This window comes from Gopherus evgoodei, chromosome 3 (genome assembly GCF_007399415.2).
Source record: "Gopherus evgoodei ecotype Sinaloan lineage chromosome 3, rGopEvg1_v1.p, whole genome shotgun sequence".
Classification (NCBI taxonomy): domain Eukaryota; kingdom Metazoa; phylum Chordata; order Testudines; family Testudinidae; genus Gopherus; species Gopherus evgoodei.
In genome coordinates this window covers 110,911,244-110,932,379 of record NC_044324.1, presented here as the reverse complement: position 1 = coordinate 110,932,379, position 21,136 = coordinate 110,911,244, and the positions used below count along the sequence as shown (strand labels likewise).

Sequence of the window (21,136 nt, the reverse complement as noted above, 5' to 3'; positions counted from 1 at the left end):
TAGATGGACCAATGGTCTATTCTGGTATGCATTTCCTTTGTTCTTTTAAGAGGCAAGGGATTTTGAACTAACTAATATAGAAGAACTCAATGCTTTCTGACTAGCACTTCTGAAGAACACAAACAGGATGCTGTTAAAGGAAAATATTATGGGGGTATATCACCACATTATAAAGCACTAATTTGTCCTTACACAGAAGGACAAATCAGCAGAATAAATATGATTAATGTTCTCTATTAACACATTCCATCTGAAATGCAAATACTTTGGAAAAAAAAGGAAATTTCTGATGATTATGTTCTCATGTGCTTTTAATATGGCTGCGTGAACTCTTCAGAGTTCTGTTTCTCACCATGATGCGTTGTGTTTAGGTACTGTAGTTTATATGACTCATATTTTTAGATGCATTGAGACATGGCTAAGTATTAGACTCCTAAAGATGATGCACAATCAGAGGACTTTGCAAGCACAACTGAGGCCAGTCTGAACATTTGATCCTGGGTACAAACTGTATCCATAGAGACTAGATTTCCAGGGTTAGATGTCTGAATGCCCATGTAAGAAAAATCAGATTGCAAAAATTGTCATATACTACACTATGTGGCTTATTTACAGCAAATATGTAGTTGGCTATACAGTGGGATATGCAATTAGACAAGAAAACACCTTACCTCCATACTTTTAAACTCATTGTCATAGCCATGATTACCTCCACCACAAAATGTATAATCTTTATTCCTAAGAAGAAACCATTTTATATTGTAAGTAAAAATGGTACAAATACAACAAAAATACCAGTTACCCCAAAAAATCTTTACTTTGGGTCACCTCGTGAGAGAAGAATTTTGGATAATATTTTGGTACTGATTGTTCTTATAACAAAGTGTTGACTTTTGCAGAGACCTCTGCTTCTCTTAGGTTACTAAGATTACTTTAACCAGGAATTTGCCCCAAGATTCTAGCTACCGTACAGTGCATTTATGCCTCTGAAATAATCAGAGCAAAAGGCTGACCTCCGAATTGGGAAGTTCCAAAAAATGCATCATCTGCTTGGGGCTAGTTTTATAATAGCTTTCCTTACTATTCACATCTTAAAACAAGACTTCTGCCTGGAAAACCCAACTATGTTAGTCCTCTTGGAATAATTTCAATCAAGACTACAGATGGTATTGCCTTATGAGGGAGAATTTAAATTTAAATACATAATTCTAAAAATGTTTGCATTTTTTCTACAAATTGTAGCCTTAGTTTTGATTATGTATATTAAATACAATAGAAATGTCATACTATTTGACTTACAATGAGTAGTACTTGAAAGGAGAAGACAAATATGAACACACCCCAAAATAAATAATTCTCTTAAATATCTAGGACAAATATTGGAAACTACTCAAAACAAAATATGAAGTCAAATACTAAACAGGCATTTTACCCTTCTCTCAATAAAACTTAAGTTTTAAAAAAACTATTAAATAAGATTACAGGAAAAATAAGTCCTCTGCTCAGAAAGAGACAGAAGGTATTTAAGAGAAAAGAGAAAGAGTTTATCTTAAAAACCATCCAAAAAGCAGGAAAAGGTTTAACTATCTGGAGATCATTTAGGAATATGTATCTATATGTAAAATACTGTACAAAATATATTCCCAAAAGGTTTGGGCCAGTTGAGCCAATAATAAGTGCAAGCAGAATTTGCACCTGCAGTGCATTTCCAACTGAAAGTGCAAATGGGATGAAAGGAGCTCTCAATTTCTGACTGTCTAAGATTTTTCACCTTCATTTTTCCACATGAAAATTGATACCCTGACACTATGCTTATAATTTATTACCACTGCACCTCTGAGTGTACACACAATATACATTTTTTAAAATATACTCCCATGTATTTACAGTGTGTGTGTGTGTAACAGGGACAGACCCCACTTGTCGGCTGGCAGGAGCGAACCTGGGACCTCTGGAGCTAAATGCATGAGCCTCTACTGCATGAGCTAAAAGCCCTACGACTCTTAGCTAAGACTGTGGAGCACACTCATTAAGCTAGCTCTCTAAGTGCTCTCAGTACCACTAGATGGAACAGAACACCACACCCAGGCAGTGTGTGGGTTACATATGCCTACAATATATACAGTTTGTGTACACACGTTATTATAAGCAACTAGAACAGCAAAGATCACATAACTATTTCCATTCTAAGCATTCCTTTTTCAGTTAATCATATCTTTCCAAATCATTCACTTTTTGGTAAATGTTTCAGGCTTAGTCTCTTCCCAAAGGTGATTTATTTTTTCAAGTTTGAGTAAAAATACGGAAAAATGTGGCAGGAAATAGACTTCCGCCTTTACAAAAAGGGTCCTGCAAGATTTTTTTGAACTGCTCTGCCACTGGTATGGCAGGAGATAGAAAGCAGGGGCGGCTCTAGGTATTTTGCCGCCCCAAGCACGGCAGGCAGGCTGCCTTCGGCGACTTGCCTGTGGGAGGTCTGCCAAAGCCACAGGACCAGCGGACCCTCCACAGGCATGCTGCTGAAGGCAACCTGCCTGCCGCCCTCACAGCGATCAGCAGAGCGCCCCCCATGGCTTGCCGCCCCAGGCACGCGCTTGGCGTGCTGGTGCCTGGAGCCGCCCCAGATAGAAAGCTAAAACTTGACAAGGTAAGAGTCCTAATTAAAAACTGTTTTGAATATTTCAGTGAAAACTGGCTTTGAATTGACTGAGTTATGAGCTTTGAAAAACTGCAGCACTTTTTGCATGATGGATTCTCATTAATTGAGCATATAAGAAGCCAGTTCTGTCAGCCCTACATAGTTAACTGATGTGATGAGACATTTAGTGAAGGTGAACAATGAACAAGACTTCAATTCCCCTCATTTACCATGCTGATTTGAAGAGAAAATTCTATGCACACCATGTAAAACAGTGGATACCCAGCTTAGGCTTGGTCTACACTACGCGTTTAAACCGATTTTAGCAGCGTTAAACCAATTTAACGCTGTACCCGTCCACACTACGAGGCCCTTTATAGCGATATAAAGGGCTCTTTAAATTGGTTTCTGTACTTCTCCCCGATGAGAGGAGTAGCGCTAAAATCAGTATTACCATATTGGATTAGGGTTAGTGTGGCCGCAAATCAACGGTATTGGCCTCCGGGCGGTATCCCACAGTGCACCACTGTGACCGCTCAGGACAGCAATTTCAGCTCGGATGCAGTGGCCAGGTAAACAGGAAAAGCCCCGCAAAATTTTGAATTTCATTTCCTGTTTGCCCAGCATGGAGCTCTGATCAGCACGGGTGGCAATGCAGTCCCAAATCCAAAAAAAAGTTCCAGCATGGACCGTATGGGAGATACTGGATCTGATCGCTGTATGGGGAAACAAATCTGTTCTATCAGAGCTCCGTTACAGAAGACGAAATACCAAAGCGTTTGAAAAAAAACCCTACAGGCTACACAGTGCTGCATGACAAGCATAACGGGAAGCCAGAGACTCAAATGGACGCTCCTGGAGGGAGGGAGCGGTACTGAGGACTCCAGCTATCCCACAGTCCCCAGCAGTCTCCAAAAAGTATTTGCATTCTTGGCTGAGCTCCCAATGCCTGTAAGTTCAAACACATTGTCCGGCGTGGTTCAGGGAATAGCTCGTCAATTTACTTCCCCCCCACGGAAAGAAAAGGGAAATAAATTGTTTCTTGCCTTCTTTCAATGTCACCCTATCTCTACTGAATGCTGCTGGTAGACACGATGCTGCAGCAGTGAAGAGCAGTATCTGCTCCTCTCCCCTCCCCGGTGGCAGACAGTACAATATGACTGATATCCATCGTCGCCATCAGCCCGTGAGTGCTCCTGGCTTGCCTCAGGTGAGGTTGGCCGGGGGCACCTGGGTAAAAATAGGAATGATTCCTGGCCATTCCCAGTAGATGGGACAGAACAGCTGGTAACCGTCCTCATCATAGCAACTGGGGGCTGAGCTCCATCAGCCCCCTCCCTTTCCTGTGTAAAGAAAAGTTTCTGTCCTGCCTGGACTATCATAGCAGCGGCATGCTGGGGTCCTCTCCTCCGCACCGCTTAATGTTCTGCCTGGACTGTCATAGCAACAGGAGGCTGCCTCCCCCTCATTTTATCTCACTAACAAGTCACTGTTTCTTATTCCTGCATTCTTTATTACTTCATGACACAAATGGGGGGGACACTGCCACGGTAGCCCAGGAAGTTTGGGGGAGGAGGGAAGCAACGGGTGGGGTTGTTGCAAGGGCACCCCCCGTGAATGGCATGTAGCTCATCATTTCTGCGGGATCTGACACATAGCAGCTGTGCTCTCTGATACACTGGTTCTCTAGCACACTTGCCCCATATTCTAGGCAGGACTGACTCTATTTTTAGAAACTATAAAGGAGGGATTGACTCGGGGAGTCATTCCCAGTTTTGCCTTTGCGCCCCCGGCCGATCTCAGCCAGGGGCACCCATGATAGCAGCAGACAGTTCAGAAGGACAGATAACCGTCATCTCATTGCCAATTTACACCGGCAGCAGACAGTACAGAACGACTGATAACCGTCTCTGCTATCATGCAAAAGGAAAAGAATGCTGCTGTGTAGCGCTGGAGTATGGCCTCTGTCCACGGCATCCAGTACACATACGGTGACTGTAAAAAAAAAAAAGCTGAACGGGCTCCATGATTGCCGTGCTATGGCGTCTGCCAGGGCAATCCAGGGAAAAAGGGCACCAAATGATTGTCTGCTGTTGCTTTCCCGGAGGAAGGAATGACTGACGACATTTATCCAGAACCACCCGCGACAATGATTTTTGCCCCATCAGCCACTGGGCTTTCAACCCAGAATTCTAAGGGGCAGGGGAGACTGCAGGAATTATGGGATAGCTACGGAATAGCTACCCACCGTGCAACGCTCCGGAAATCGACGCTAGCCTCGGACCATGGACACACACCGCCGAATTAATGTGCTTAGTGTGGCCGCGTGCACTCGACTTTATACAATCTGTTTTATAAAACCGGTTAATGTAAAATCAGAATAATCCCATAGTGTAGACGTACCCTTACACAGACACACACAATCATTTCCTTTTAATATAGCCTCCTAAACATTCATCTAACTGTCTGGAAAAGCCAGCATTCTAAGGACCAACTATTGTCTTCAAGGCAAGAGAGACAGTTTTAAATAGAAAGCAAATGACACATCTGTGAAGGAAATGAGGCATCTAAATGATAAGGGTAAGAATCAGTTTACAGCCACAATTTACCTAACAGCCAGCCACTGCCGGTCCACCATAAGATGAACTTTGTCAATGCGAATGTTGTTAGCATAATGGAATCGCTTGGGCAAGTTGGGTGTCAAGTAGGGTTTGAAATGTTGGTTGGGTTTTCGGCACTGAAAAACATAAAAAGGTCCAATCGTGTAAGATTTGCACTACGACAAACACAAACACATCATTCAGCAATGCCCATAGATACTGTGGAGATTGGCACACTAAATATACTGTATATATTGATTGATAGCTAGAACAATATCTTCTTCACTGACTTATTCCACCACATTTTTGTCTCAGTTGATAATAGATAGTAAAATGCCTTACTTGGATTTTTACATAGGCCTTTGACAAGATGTATTGTAAGTGTGTCAGTCCTTAATAGGAGACAGTTGTGAAATTATAGATAAGAACAAAAAACTTGTACTGGTAAAGATATTGGAATATGCTATGGCTAATGTTACTGGCATCCATACCATGCAGTTAGTATATCAGTTCACATTCTATAAGCTAGTAATTAAAGGTCCCTGAAAGTTAATGCTTTTCTGCAATCTTTTACCAGTTTACCATGCAATAAATAGAGAAGAGGACTATATCCTTTCACATGCCTCTAAGGTGTCATTTTGAAATCATTAAAAATTATAAACATGCAAATCTCTTTCTTGGAAAAAGTCAACATCCCACTTTTGGCACTGTTGTTTATAAATGTATCATTACTAAAAGAGAGAAAAATTGCTGAGTTGCCAAAATATAACTTTGAAACAAGTTGAATAGATTCTAATGAGTTTTAATAGAACAAAAGTTTTTCTAACATCAGCTAGTGTAGCTACAGCTAGTTTTTCTTTCTGGTTAAGAATCTGTAGGATCTCAAAACTCAGAAGTTGCCAAAAGTAAAAGAATAAAGGAGCATAAGTATGTATTAAGTGCCACAACAAGTACAAATCTGAACAACCAAAACCAACCTATTCACTAGACCTGGTGACCTCACTTTACAACTGACCACCCCTAACACGTTGATTAGGCTTTCTGAAATTCCTTAAAGACAATATATATTTCTTGTTTGAAATAAGTAATGGGAATTTTTTAAAAATAATGGTGCAATTATAAAAATTCAGAAGGTCCCAATAATTCTGACTGGGAGATACTTTGTTTAAGGCAGTGTTTCCCAAACTTGGGACACTGCTTGTGTAGGGAAATCCCCTAGCGGGCTGGGACGGTTTGTTTACCTGCCATGTTCGCAAGTCTGGCTGATCGCGGTCCAGTTCCTTGGCTCGCACCGCTTCCAGCAGCCCCCATTGGCCTGGAGCAGCAAACCGTGGCCAGTGGGAGCCGCGATCAGCCAGACTTGTGGACGTGGCAGGTAAACAAATCACTCTCAGGGCTGTACTTAATTGTGTCCAGCTGCCTATGGCCCTCAGGGGCCTTTCCAGCAGCTAGAGAGCACCAGAGTAAAGCAATGCTCCAAGCATGTATTGTTTTCCCTGTTTATGCCCCCTACCCTGGAAGCCAGCAGTGGGGATCTCTAGAACCACTACCGCTAGTTCTGTGCCATCCAGGGGTTCCCCTACACAGGCAGAATCTTTAGGCAGTTGGTTAAGCCAGCTAATTGGTCTCTTTGTACAATCAGAGAAGCACAAGGGGCCAGAGTGGGTGTAAGAATCTGGGCTGAGGTGTTCAGCTGCTAGAGCTGTATACTCTGTTTGTATTAAACCTGTGAAATGAGAAGTGAGCCTGGATAATCAAATAAGCAACTTAGATTGACAATTTTTATTCTTTTAGAATAGGATTCACTAAGATGGCTACATGACACCTATTATACATGCCTTGAGACAAGGTCACTCCTTAAACTCTATATGGGATCCTCATCTAGGGAAAAGATAGAGGAAACCATCAAATGATATAATAGAATACACTGATAGTTGGTGCAAGAAAATCAGACTGAAAGAGGCTAGGAACCCTGGGCTGCACTACATACTAGTGACCAATGATAGAAAAAAAAAGAGGGAATTCCCAAAATTCTGGGCTATAGCTATAGGACAGACATTTCACATCTCTTTTCATATACTCTGAATGGCTATTTGGATTATTTAGTTAACACTTAATTACTTAACAGGGATGGAAAGCTAATAACTGATGACATCAAGGAAGGTTTAGCCTATTTTGCTTCAGCCTTCACTAAAAAGGCTAATTATGACAAGATACTCAACACTATTAATATTAACAACCAGGGGAAAGAAATGCAAGCCAAAATAGGAAAAGAACAGGTTAAAAAAATATTCAAATCAGCAGTGCCTGATGACATTTATCCTAGGGTACTTAAGGAACTAGCTGAAGCAATCTTGGAACTGTTAGCAATTATCTTTGAGAACTCCTGAAGGACAGGAGATGTCCCAGAAGACCAGAGAAGGGCAAATATAGTAACTATCTTCAAAAAGGAGAACAAGGAGGACCCGTGGAATTATAGACCAGTCAGCCTAACTTCAATACCTGGAAAGATATTGGAACAAATTATTAAACAGTCAATTCGTAAGCACTTGCAGGATAATATGGTTATAAGGAATAGTCAGCATGGATTTGTCAAGAACAAATCATGCAAAACCAACTTAATTTCTTTCTTTTGCTGTGGATGTGGGAGAGCAGTAAATGTGATATAACTTGATTTTAGTAAGGCTTTTGACATAATCTCACATAACTTTCTCATAAGCAAACTAGGAAAATGTGATCTCAATGAAATTACTATAAGGTGGGTGCACAACTGGTTGAAAGCTTATACTCAGAGAGTAGTTATCAATGGGTTGCTGTCAGATTAGGAGGGCATATTTAGTGAGACCCTGCAGGGGTCAATCTGGGGTCCGGTACTATTCAATATTTTCGTTAATGACTTAGATAATGGAATGGAGAGTATGCTTATAAAATTTGCAGATGACGCCAAGCTGGAAGGAGTTGCAAACACTTTGGAGGATGGGTTGAAAATTCAAAATGACCTTGACAAATTGGATAATTGGTCAGAATTCAACAAGATGAAATTCAATAAAGACAAGTGCAAAGTACTTATTTTGGGAAGGAAACAAAAATCAAATGCATAACTACAAAATGGGGAATAATTGTCTAAGGGATAGCACTGCTGACAAGGATCAGGGGGTTATAGTGGACCACAAATTGAATATAAGTCATCAGTGTGATGCAGCTGCAAAAAAAAAACTAATATGAGCCTGGAGTACGTTAACAGGAGTGCTATACGTTAGACACACAAGGTAACTATCCTGCTCCATTCTTCCCCTCAGTGGCTCCCGTCCACCAGCAGCCCCACCAATCAGCTCTTCTCCTTCCCTGCCAGTGCCTCCTGCCAGCAGCAATCAGCTATTCTGCGTTGTGCAAGAGGTGCTGGGGGGCAGGAGAGGAGCAGGGAGGGGAAGAGGCAGAGCAGGGGCTTAGGAGAAGGGGTGTGGTGGGGACAGGGCCTGGGGTGGAGCGGGGGCAGGAAGAGTTGGGGCAGCGATGGGGGTTTGGGGGAAGAGGCAGATGGGGGCAGGGCCTGGGGTGAAGCAAGAGGTTGAGCAGCCCCGGGGACCAGAGGAAGCTGTCACCTGTGCTTCCTAAGGAAGTTGTGGAGTCCCCATCATTGGAAGCTTTTAAAAACAAGTCGGATTAACACCTGCCAGGGATATTCTACATTTTCTTAGTCCTATCACAGTGCAGTGGACTGGCCTAAATGACTTCTCGAGGTCCCTTCCAGCTCTACATTTCTATGATTCTATGATTAAAAGTTTAAATGATAAAATCAATCAAAATTATAGACAAAGAAATGCAAAAATGAAGCTTCCCACAATAACATTAATTTGGCCGTCTTCTCCATCCCTCATATTTTAAAGTAGATATTGAACTCTGTAAAAAGTATTGAATTAGCCAATGAAAGAGAAAAAAAACAAAGGAGAAGAAATTACTGCACATGTAATGAGGCCGAGTTAACCTTCCTGTAGGAAACCCGGGCCTGCTTCTCCACTGCCTTGCATCTGTACTCTAGATCCTAGCTCTCAGATAACTCTTTCTCTGCATGCCTGGTGGTGGGGTAAGGTCTGTGGATCCACTCCAGTGCAAGTCAACCAATTCCACCTACTCTGGAGTATGGGAAATTTTCTTCCCTTTATCCCCCATAGCAGGGCCAGCTCCAGGGTTTTTGCCACCCCAAGCGGCAAATAAATAAATAAATAAAAATAAAAATAAAAAAAGTGATCGCGATTGGTGGCTGCTTCACCACACCACTTTCTTCTTTGGAGGCAATTCAATGCCGGTCCTTCCCTCCGAGAGGGACCAAGGGAACCGCCGCTGAATTGCCATGGAAGAGCTCAACATGCCACCCTTTCCCCTTGGTCGCTCCAAGCACCTGCTTGCTCAGCTGGTGCCTGGAGCCAGTCCTGCCCATAGAGACCTCCTGGACCAAGCCCATGGACAAACTGGAGCATCTAGGATTTGCCTACAATTGTACTCAAAGAGTCAACTTGAGTCAAAACCACCATTAAAAACAATATGGAACTGGTGCAAAAGTTAGGGTTTGAGAAGTGCACACGCAATATAGCTTCAAAAATATGCCTTTTAATCAAAATACCATTAAGAGGAAATATATGTACAAGAGTTTACTCACGGTAAGGTTTTTAACAATTCCTTCCGAATCAACTGTTTAAGAAAACAGACAATAGAATAAGTTGCATTCAAGCTATTGAAAATTCAAAGCACTGTGCAAGAATTTGCACTATATTTGCATCCATTTGTATACTATTTGTAAAAGTGAGCACCAAGTGTTTTGTCAGTCTGTGCAGATTACCCAGCCATCTACTTATCAGCTCCAGAATCACTAGCTAGGAACCCAAAAAAGTGGACTGCAGAAAGCTGCCATGGCAGTATCTAACCAAAGACAAAGCTGACAAATCACTGGAGACAGACTCTCCACCTCTACCCCACCCCCACTTTGGAATATCAGATTTGCAGTACTGGACAAGACCCGGATCACTGGTCCTTCAAGTCTTGTTTCCTGGCTTTGGCAGTGGCCATACCTAATGCTTCAGAGAAAGGTAAATCTGCTGCCATAATTCATCATCCACACTTGGAGAGAGAGAGAGTTAATCTCTTGTTGTTAACATTTAGTTTTGAGTTTGTTTTTATTTTTACTGAACCCTGCTGCTTTAGGGAAGGCTAATGTTTTTTAGGGATAATAAGATGCCCACAAGAAATGAGAGAATAATTACATTAATTTAAAAAACACTATATCTTATTTATTTCCTCCTCAAGGCTTCTCATCCTAACTTGTCTATTCTGTTTCTGTCCTGTTTAGAGTGCAAGCTGCTCAAAGCAGGGACTGTCTTTAGTTTGTGTGGGATCTATCCTACTGCCAAGCACATTAGCTGTACATTAAAAATGTGAAATAATAATAAATAAGCACAATAGCTTGCTGGCTCCTAAGGCCCTAAAACAAGCATCACTTTTACCATAGGAATTCGGTATGCTCATTGAAATGAGTGACTTCGGGCTTGTACTTTCCCATGTTCTGTTCCCTGACTGAGAGGGAGAACTTAACTCAAGTTGACAGCATCATACGCTACAGGCTCAGTTAAATGGTTTCCATTATTATTAATTTGTATTATATCTCCTAGAGGTCTCAACCAAGATCAAGGCCCCACTGTGCTAGGTGCCGTACACACATGTATTAAGAGACAGTCCCTGCCCCTGAAGAAATTACAATCTAAATGGAGAAGACAGACTCCAACTGGGAGAAAGCCAACATTATTATTCTCATTTTACAGACAGCAAACTGACACACAGAGATTAAGCCATTTGCTGGTGGGCAAAATATCTGTGGCACGGGGTGGGAACTGAACACAAGTCTATCCTTTCTTTTTCCACATGAGATGAAAACTCAAATTGCAATCTGCCATAAGAGTTTTTATCTTTTAGCATCATCTGGAGTTACAGTCACAGATCACTCTTGCAACATTGTTTCCATGAGCCAAAGACATGAGTGGTTGGCACAGAAAAGTGTTCATTATAGACATCCCCAAGGTTCAAAACTATTGATTATCCACCTTCCTTATTTCTTTCCTTTCTGCTGTGCTGGGTTCACACTTACAGGTAAAGTAGTCTTCTGGAACATTGAACGCCCGAATGCGAGCTGCAGGCCCATCATACATGTAGAAATTAATTTGATTAAAATAATCCGTCATGTATTCTAATTGGTTGCAGTAGGTCTTATCCATTCCTAAAACGAGAATACATAAATATTTATTTTGTTATATTAGAAATTGTAATATCAACAAGACTATTTATAATAGTTTATTAAAATAGTGATCATGAACACCAGAAACAAGGAAGAGAATAAACAAGGACATATAATGGAACAGATACTGAAAAGTACAAAACTAAATACAGTACCATGATCAGCCAGAACAATAAGATTTACACAGTTGTGCAGGTTCCTCTGTTTTAGTCCCTCCATTAACATCCCCAATGCCTCATCTGCTAACTGCAAGGCTTTAATGACCTAAAGAATAAACAGAGTTTCATTAGAATTTCTCCTTGCTATTGATTTCAATACCCCTAGTCAATCTATCAGACTGTATAATCAGAGTAGGGAAAAATAAGCAAGTTTCTCTATCATCTTTCTACACTTAATTTTTCTTTGTTTTTGAGCTAAAAAATAATTCTGTCAACATCACTGCATTTTATTAGTGCAAACGCCCACTGGTTCCACAAAGCAAAGCATGGTCTGTACTTCTTTCTCCGTATAAAAGAAGAATCCCTCCTGCTGGCATAGCTGGTGTCCTCTCTGACATATCCTTAGATTGTATGATCTTCAGGGAAGAGACTATTGGCTTGTCTTCACTACTGTGCTAAATCAGCACAAGTGCCATTGATGCCATTGATGAGCCAAGGACCAGCCTAGCTTTGACAGGCTCCTGTAAGGGAGAATGAGCCAACCCAGACCCATTTGAAAGTAATTAAATCCCTAGGTGGCTGGTTGGCAGTTAATATGCTAATGAGCCACATACATGTTTTTCAAGGCTCAATTGGCGTGGCAGGATCCTAGAGATAGGAAGCTTCTGAGAAAAGTGGCTCCCAGGAGAGCTCACCAGGGCAAGAAGCCTGAAAGGTGTGCTCCTAGAAAAAGGAGCTCCCTTAACACTGAGGAGCTCCCAGAGATGGTGGCAGCAGCAGCAGTACAGAGGCCTGGGGGCCTGCAGCTGCCTGGAGAAAGTGGGTACAGGTAAGTGCTGCAAGGAATAGAGATGGAGACTCAACTGAACCCAGACCCAAGAAGGAAGGCTGAGGATTCCAGACTTGAGGAGAGTGATATCCAGAGGCTAGAGCCAAGAGAAAGAAACTTTATTTCTGAGTTTATCTGGACTCAAATAAAGTAGACCCGAGGAGGGGACTTGTGTCTCACACCATTTGGCTGTGCTGAGTTATTTAAGGAATACTGAAGAGGATAAACTGTGGCGGGATCCTTGCAGGGCCACATCCTGAGATAGCAGAGGGGGGACACTTCAGGATGTCACCCTGTGATAGTGCCCAGTTTGAAACACATAGGACTTGATTTTTTTTCAGACTATTTAGCATCATCTAGCACTTTATACATTGAAAGCACTGCTCCCATTCTTTTCAGTTTCAGCTGTCAGTTTTCAGCACTTCTGAAAATTAGACCCCAGCATCTCAAGTAGGGCACCCATAATATACAAGCAGTGATCTCTTGTGAAAAGTTTGGTTTAATGACTTACCAAGCATCACACAGGAACCCCATGGCATAGGCAGGGATGGAATCAGATTCTACAGGGTAGCATTCAACTGCCTTTACCACGAGAACCTCTTCAGCTCCCTGTGGCTGAGGAGCGAGACAGGAGAGTGGAAAAGCAGCAAGTGGGGTTAGGAACCCCCCTCGCATCCCACATAGGCAGCTGGGAAATATATTGAGATTTTTTTTTTTTACTGCTGCTAGAGCTGGCATCTAACCCCTTCACCTGTCCCTCCTCCCCTGGCCCTCCTGCTTCTGCAACTAATAAGGCAAGGGTCCTACAGATGGAACTGGTCAAGAATCTTTCAACAAAATGTTTTTTTCATTGGAAAATGTTGATTAATCAAAACCAAAACTTTTCATAGGAGTGTATTGGCTTTAACTAAATTTTCATTGGGAAGACCTCTCAGATCCAGGGTGGAATTTAGAGATGGTGGCAGGGAGAGATAAAGAAACCTTAGAATAGCCACATGCCCAGTGGATAGAGCACTCAGCTGAGATGTGGAAGAAGCAGGTGCAAGTCTTTGCTATGCATGATTTATTTCCTATTTTTGAACGCTTGACTTTGTAACCTTAATAATGTTCCTTTAACTTAGAGTTGTGTGTGTGATATTTTCTGATTTTAAAAAAGTAAACCAAAAAATCTCTGCCCCCCAAATTCCATCACATGGCATCAGGTTGACACCCACATAGGTCATCAGCAGGGTTGCAACCATTTGGTCCACCATGTAGACCTTTGCCACTTGAGCAAATGCAGTAACTGATAGCAGTAGAAAGCTGCCATTTCCTGCATAAACCAATACTAAAGGAGGATGAGACATCCGTTGTTGGTGGGTTTCACAAATACTTGCTAAGAGCAGAGGAATGACGAGACTCAGAAATCTTGGGTTTCATTCCATGTTCTGGAGAGAAGCATAATTTGTTTTTCCCAAATGTGGTCCATTCTGCCCTGTCTCCTCCAACATCCTGTCCATGTCCCAGTCTTGTCTTTTCCCCTATGCTGGGATGCTTGTCCCAGCTCCATTCTCCACTCCTCAGGCTTCTCATCCAAGTTCCAGTATCCTTGTCCAGTTGGTCCTAGTCTCCCCATCCCAGTCTCCTTTCCTTGCTCATCCCATTTTCCCCCTTTTGGCTCTTCATCTGATATCTTTCCTCTTCTCCTGGCCTTCAGTCATCTTTATGCCCTGCCTTTATTTGCCCCATATACTGGCTCAGCAGTTCTGTGGGGAAGCATGAGCAGTCCAGCCACATGCAGAAGCTGTCAAGGGATGGAGTATGTAAGTCACTCTGTGACTAGTCATCACCAGGCTGGTCAGCATTAGGATTCATGAGGTGCTGGAGCATGCTCAGTGAGGACAGAACCTTTGGCGATTTTAGCTGCTTAAACTGTGAGAAATCTACTGAGCATATGAAAACAGCAGCTTTTTCAAAGGCTTATCGTTTGTCAAAATTTGGGTGAACACAAAGATCAACTCCTCTGCCAAATATCAAGTTCTTGCCCCTAACTACGGGAGCGCTAGAGCTTTCCAAAGAAAAATTTGCCAGAATTTTTTTAACATTGCAAAAGAACACATTTTTCCCTAGCCTCATTTTTAGAAAGATCTGAACCATTCTGGCTGATTTTTTTTTTAAAGTTAGACTGTGACAGACCCCTGGCATGGAAAATGTCAGCCCAAATGGTTAAAGTATGGCAAAATCATAAGCAATTGAAAATAGGGTCTTATTATGAGAAATGTTGAGCAAACTTAACCTTAACCTTAATATGAAGAAGGAATGTAAACCTCTCCTGCTTCTAGACATAAACCAACCACTAATCAACATGGATTATGTAAGTGAGTAAGAAGTTTCCCCTGTAGGCTGGTTGTTCCATACATGTCCACTAGAGGGACCATACTATCCTCTGAAGGCCAGTTTCAGAGATAGAACACTGAGGGTAGGTCTATACAACCCACCAGATCGACAGGCAGCGATCAATCCAGCGTTTATCCTGTCTAGTCTAGATGCAATAAATCGACCCCTGAGCGCTCTCCCATCAACTCCTGTACTCCAGTGGTCCTCAAACTTTTTGGCTGGCGGGTGCCAGCCGAAGGACCACAGTGGTGGCAAAGCACCCGCCAAAATGCCACGGCGGCAACGCCTCTCGATGACACCACTTGCCGTCGATAAGTGATGTCATCGAGAGGCGTTCCCACCGAAATTCGAGAGCAATGCCTCTCGATGACATCACTTGTGGATAGCAAGCAGCGTCAGCGAGAGGCGTCCCCGCTGAAATTTGGGGGCGACGCCTCTTGATGACATCACTTGTCGATGGCAAGCAGTGTCAGCAAGAGCCGTCCCTGCCGAAATTCGAGGGCGACACCTCTCGATGACGTCACTTGTCGACAGCAAGCAGTGTCAGTGAGAGGCATCCCTGCCGAAATTCAGGGGTGACGCATCTCGATGACATCACTTGTCGGCGACAAGCGGTGTCATCGAGAGGCGTCCCTGCCGCAGCATTTCAGCAGGTGCTCTCCTGGGGGCCAGGACGCGGGAGCATTAAGATGCCCCCGTGGGCACCATTGCGCCGGCGGGCACCGCGTTGGGGACCACTGCTGTACTCCATCGGTGCAAGAGGTGCAGGCAGAGTCAATGGAGGAGTGACTGCAGTCAATTCACCTCAATGAAGACACCATGGTGAGTAGATATAAGTACATCAAAGCTGCGTTATCTTAGATCGATTCCCCCCCTCCCCGCAAGTGTAGACCAGGCCTAAATTAGATAAACTATTGGGCTGGTCTGGTATGACAATGTCTATATTTCCCAGGAAGAAGTGTTCTGTGTGCATGTAAGTGAAAGTGAAATATGCTTTGAGTTAGGAATAACAGAAAATGTGATGAAAGATGTGGACTAAATAAAATACATATTAACTGGTGTTTGTATTGTATTTTACACTCATGAAAGGATTTAGCCAACTCTAAGAATTTGTCACATGGCCTTCAAGGATCACCTATCAGCCAAATGAAAGTTTGTTCTAAATATGTCCATGCTTGAATCTTCATATCCTTCCTAGAACTGTGCAGGTCTGAACAAATTTTCTGCAGCTCTGGTTAGACTACAGCTCTGCTTTTGTACTTGCCGCAGTGCTGGTGCAGTAAAAGGAGGCCCTAAGATATAAACTTGGTATCAGAGGCCAGGTATGAGGCCTGAGGCCTGAACTAAAGTAATGGTCAAGACTTTACTAACATAGAGCAAAGTTAAGCTGTGAGCCAGAGGCAGGCCCTGCTCACAGAAGCTGGCAAGGAAAGGGCTGATGCTGCAAGAAGATACGTACCTAAAAGGTACTGAACACTAGATATCAGAACATTCACATACTTGTACATTCCACACAGATAACAATGAACATCTCAATAACAGGGCCAAAAGGGTAATATGATGGATAGAGTTGTTTTGTTCAAACCAACATGTACAAGGTGAGAGGCGTCACCTTACTACATAGAGGGGTAGTACCTTGCTGCGTAGATGGGTTGCACCTCAATACATCAAGAATGATGTGTAACTTGTTTGCCCCTGTGTATAAGAATGCATCCCTGGGGCGGTGTCTTTGTCCAGCCGAGGGGGCAGTGGAAAGTCCCAGCACTGACTGAGCCGAGTCCATTGCCAAAGGGCACTTTCTCGTAGTATGCCCTGTAGAGTAACAATCTAGGAACTATCATTGTGTCCAATATGGCAATAAACCTGGCCGACGTGCCTTCGTACCTTACTAGACTCTGTGGTCATTGGGGGTTCTCTTCAGGTCTGCTGTGTCAGCTATCTTCGAAGAGCTGGGACAGCACACAGAGGGAACACATGCATGCAGCCGAGTGATATCAACACTGAACAGAGCAGAGTGATATCAACATTGAACCATGGCAGGGTGGGCCTGACTACCCCTAAGATACTAAACAAAATGAAACTAGGGATATTGATGGTTAGCACTGTTTGCTGAATTCCAGTATTGAATAATAGTTACTGTGTGCAATTAACTAGAGTGTAAAGCAAGTAATCAGGACTCTTCTGAACTATATAAATTACTGTATACCATTATTTCTGGAGCAACGTAGCTTAAGATTAAAAAAAAAACAACTTACTCCGCCACTAACTGGTCCATATGAGTGTCCAGAACTATCAGGTTCTTCAATATACAAAGTATAGAAATCTGGCCTAGAGTTAAACCAAAGAAAAGAGTACTGTGAGAATTTGGGAAAGTTTCTGTAAAAAACTTTATTTAAAAAAAGGAAACACTGAATAAAATTCCAAGCAAACAAAAAAAACTTAGCACAGTTGAAGCAGTTTCCTCTCAATTGCTTTGTGAGCATAAACACTTAGGCCCACATTTCCAGATGTGGCCTTCAATATCTTTAGCTGAGCATCCAGAAATTGAGGCACCCAAAATTAGAGGCCATGGCCAGTGATGCAAGTGGAATCAATTTCTGACTGGTACGGAAGGCAGGGAAGGCAGCAGCTAATGGGGGTGCACGTGACCTTCCATGTGACTCCTCCTCACCCCCTGCCTGGGGCTTCCCCACTCTCCCCATCCTCTCTCCATGATCCACCCCCTTACCTGAGGAGGGGAGCTCTGTCCTCCTCCTGCTGCGTTGGAGATTTCAGAACTGCAGCACGGAAAGGAGCAGAAAGTTGGGCCACTGAGCAGCCCCACGGCCTCAGCTCCTCCACCTGGTACAGCAGCAGCCACACCAGAGGACAGGGCTGGGGGCACGGTTCCCTGAACCACAGGGCTCTCCCGGATACCACCACGGGGAAAGGAGCAGAAGGCCAGTAGCTCCTCTGGCAGCTTTACCACCCACAACCCTGTCCTCCGGCGGGGCTGCTGCTGTACAGATGGAGTCAGAGGAGACGCAGCTCCATGGAAGGCCCAGCAGCCCCAGGTTCTGCTCCTCCTATGTCTTTGCCGTATGCCGTAACCGCTATAAATATCTTGCCGGGCCAGACTGGACTGGTCTACTTGCACTGTTGGCCATGTCTGAAAAATCTAAGCCTACTGCCATACTTCTTCCTGCTTTACTGGGTGAGATTCCAGAGAACTTCATCTAACCCCCAGTTTATATGAGTATTCACAATCCCTCACATAAAGGAATGAAAAGCTTTCTTTTTATTCATTCACATGTAACACAAATTCACTTGGTAATTCATTGCCCCACTTGACTATACAAAAATAATTCTTAAAATAATATTATTTAACTTAGCCAATCACAAACAGAACAGGAACAAAATGGCCATCCAACTGCTAACCTACATTTCCCAGAACACCCCAGGCCTAGAGCCTGGGTTCACAAACTCTTCTTAGGTATAAAAGTTCTTTACATACTCCTACTGCAGGACACTCATATTACAAGGAATTAACATTAATTCTTGTTTGCCAACCTATAGCATATAGGAACAGAGTAAATTCCCACAAGACCACAGTAAGATAACTTTTAGAAAACTGAGCTGTAATCTGCATTACAGTGTGTAATGTACAATATTTATTCTTCCCAGAGAAGACTCTTAATTCTTTTATACACATAGATACACAGGCTTTGTTAAACAGACTTTCTTCCTCTCACTCTCATCCAGATGTTACCTGGATGTCTCAGAATTCATCCAGGTAACACCAAAGAAAAAAGAAATTGTAAGCCAGCAAAAGACAGAACAAACCCAAGCCTATACAGTCCCATTAAGATATGTACACCCCATACTCATACTGTCATGGACTTGGTTTACCTCTTTCATCTCTAACTTTTGATCCACGAAGATAATAGGCACAACCATAATTACAGCAGCCCTTATATCCCAAGAAATAATAACTGAGCTTGTTTTACAAGCATATGAAAATAACATGAAATCTATATGAGTGAAAATCCTTCTAGCATGTTTTTTTAACATTGAGTTGTATATTATCAAGCTTTACCTCTCAGATTTGGAACCATCAAGCCATGTGAGTATTTCTGAAATTCTCTGTTGATATATAATTGAGCTAAAATAAAATAAAATAATAATTAGGTTTTGTCAGCAAGCATTTCCCAGTACAAAAATATACATTTTCTAACACCCAGGAATGCAAAATTTCCTGGTAATTCACTTAGAGCCTAAGAGTTGGAGTCAAAAAGATAATAAGTATATGTTTTTGAATGTTAATAAATAAATGAGATACTTACACTATTTAATTTCCCTAATATTTTAAAGAAATATAATAGTTCTAATGACAGTTAGGAAGGTCCTGATCCTGCAAACACTTGAAAACATGCTTCACTTTGCACATGTACAAAGTTAAATAGTTACATAAGAGTTTATAGGTTCAAGGCCTAAGTTTCTAAAACAGACACATGTATGAATAGGTAAGAAGAACTGTTTCCTTTATATAGCACATACAATTCAAGGACTTTGATATACATTACAAACATTAAGTATCCTCATAATACCCTTGTTAGGTAATTTAGTATTATTATCCCTACTTTGCAGATGAAGAAACTGATTCACAAAGAGATTAACTTTCCCAAAATCACACACCAAAGTCTGTGGCAGAGCTGAGAATAGTAACCAGGTCACTTGACTTCCAGTCCTGTTCCCTAAGCACAAAGTCATCCTTCTTTGCACAGACTTATAAAGATAAGCCTGTAGTATGTTATTCTAATGAGGTTACAGGAATCATATAAAAGGTTCAGGAGATGACAGAGAAATTAACAGGAAAAGTTTAGGATACTAATATTAAAGGCAGCTGTAAGGAACAACATTTTAACTTTGAGGTTAATTCATCATGGGAGTATCTTCTCAAGAGATGAAGTATTTTCTCTATCACTCTGACAGCATAAAGGAGCATTAATGTAAATAAGAATCTGGCCCTTCATATCTGCCTAAAAGATATGCTGTCATTCAACCACAAGTTATTGTACTAATGAGTGAAATTCTATGCAGAGCTGTCCTGTCCATAGGACAGACCAGGGCAACCGCCCCAGGACCTGCACTTTGGGGGGGGTCCTGCGCTTTAGGATGCAGGGTCCACGGCAGCCTGGGAGGTTAATAGGGGGCCTCGCACCAGCAGCAGTGAGCAACCTGGCCCCAGCCCACCCTGCCCTGCTCCGCTGACTCCTGGTATAGCTCGAAGGAGAGGGTGGAAGCTGGAAAGAGGAGAGGCAGGGGCTTAGGGGAAGGGGTGGATGAGGGTGGGGAGGGGGCAGAGCAGTGGTGGGAAGAGGCAGGGTAGGGGTTTGGGGGAAGGGGTGGAGTGGGGGCAGGGCCTGGGCCAGAAAGGGAGGGGTTGTCCCAGGCCCCACATCCTCCTAGAGATGCCCTGATTCTATGGAGGAGATTAAGCTAGATACTCCTAATGGCTCATTCTGTCCTTAAAAACTAAGTGAAATCTGGACTCCGTTAAAGTCCAGGGGCAGCTCCAGGCACCAGCGCAGCAAGCGTGTGCCTGGGGCAGCAAGTCACAGGGGGCAGCCTGAGGTTGCTGTGGGGGCAGCAGTCAGGATGCCTTCGGCGGCTTGCCTCCGGGAGGTCCAACGGTCCCGCAGCTTTGGCGGTAATTCGGTGGTGGGGACGCCGAACACACGGCACGAGCAGACCTCCCACAGGTATGCCAATGAATCTGCACGACCAGCAGACAGCCCGCAGGCAAGCTGCTGAAAGCCGCCTGACTGCCGTGCTTGGGGCGGCAAAAACCATAGAGCCGCCCCTGTTAAAGTCAATGACAGAACTCCTATTGACTTTGATGGGAGCAGAATTTCTATGAATTTTAGAAGCCACATATGTTGGGATTCCCTTCAAGATCCTTTCTACTTGGCTTCCAAGAGCTCAGTTCGACTCCAGCCTTTGTCACTCAGGTATCTTTATTTGGATACAGAAATGATATGCTGGGTTTATCAGACTCAAATGCGGGTATGGATGCAGGATACATCATAGATCCATATTTACACAGAAACTCTCTCCTTTTTATATACATTTACACATCTCATTGCATTTACTAGACATTACATCACACATTTTTGGATTGGCTCGGTTTCTCTGTAGGAACCATGTACATCATGCACTGCCCATGCTTGACCTACTCTTTACTTCATCTTTATATTCCTGACTTATTTTGTA

At 42.9% G+C, this 21,136-nt stretch overlaps 1 protein-coding gene across 6 annotated transcripts in view; it reads right to left on the bottom strand.

Moving 5' to 3' along the window:
* ENPP3 (ectonucleotide pyrophosphatase/phosphodiesterase 3) overlaps positions 1-21,136 on the bottom strand; it is a 94,964-nt gene that overhangs the window by 27,890 nt on the left and 45,938 nt on the right. For all 6 annotated transcript variants that reach the window (XM_030556322.1, XM_030556326.1, XM_030556323.1 and 3 more), the window contains 7 exons: positions 18,960-19,025; positions 17,140-17,212; positions 11,677-11,785; positions 11,375-11,503; positions 9,896-9,927; positions 5,248-5,375; positions 672-738 (listed from right to left, as the gene is read on the bottom strand). In XM_030556322.1, coding sequence (XP_030412182.1) covers positions 672-738; positions 5,248-5,375; positions 9,896-9,927; positions 11,375-11,503; positions 11,677-11,785; positions 17,140-17,212; positions 18,960-19,025 — 604 coding nt within the window. The remainder of the gene's footprint in view (positions 1-671; positions 739-5,247; positions 5,376-9,895; positions 9,928-11,374; positions 11,504-11,676; positions 11,786-17,139; positions 17,213-18,959; positions 19,026-21,136) is intronic.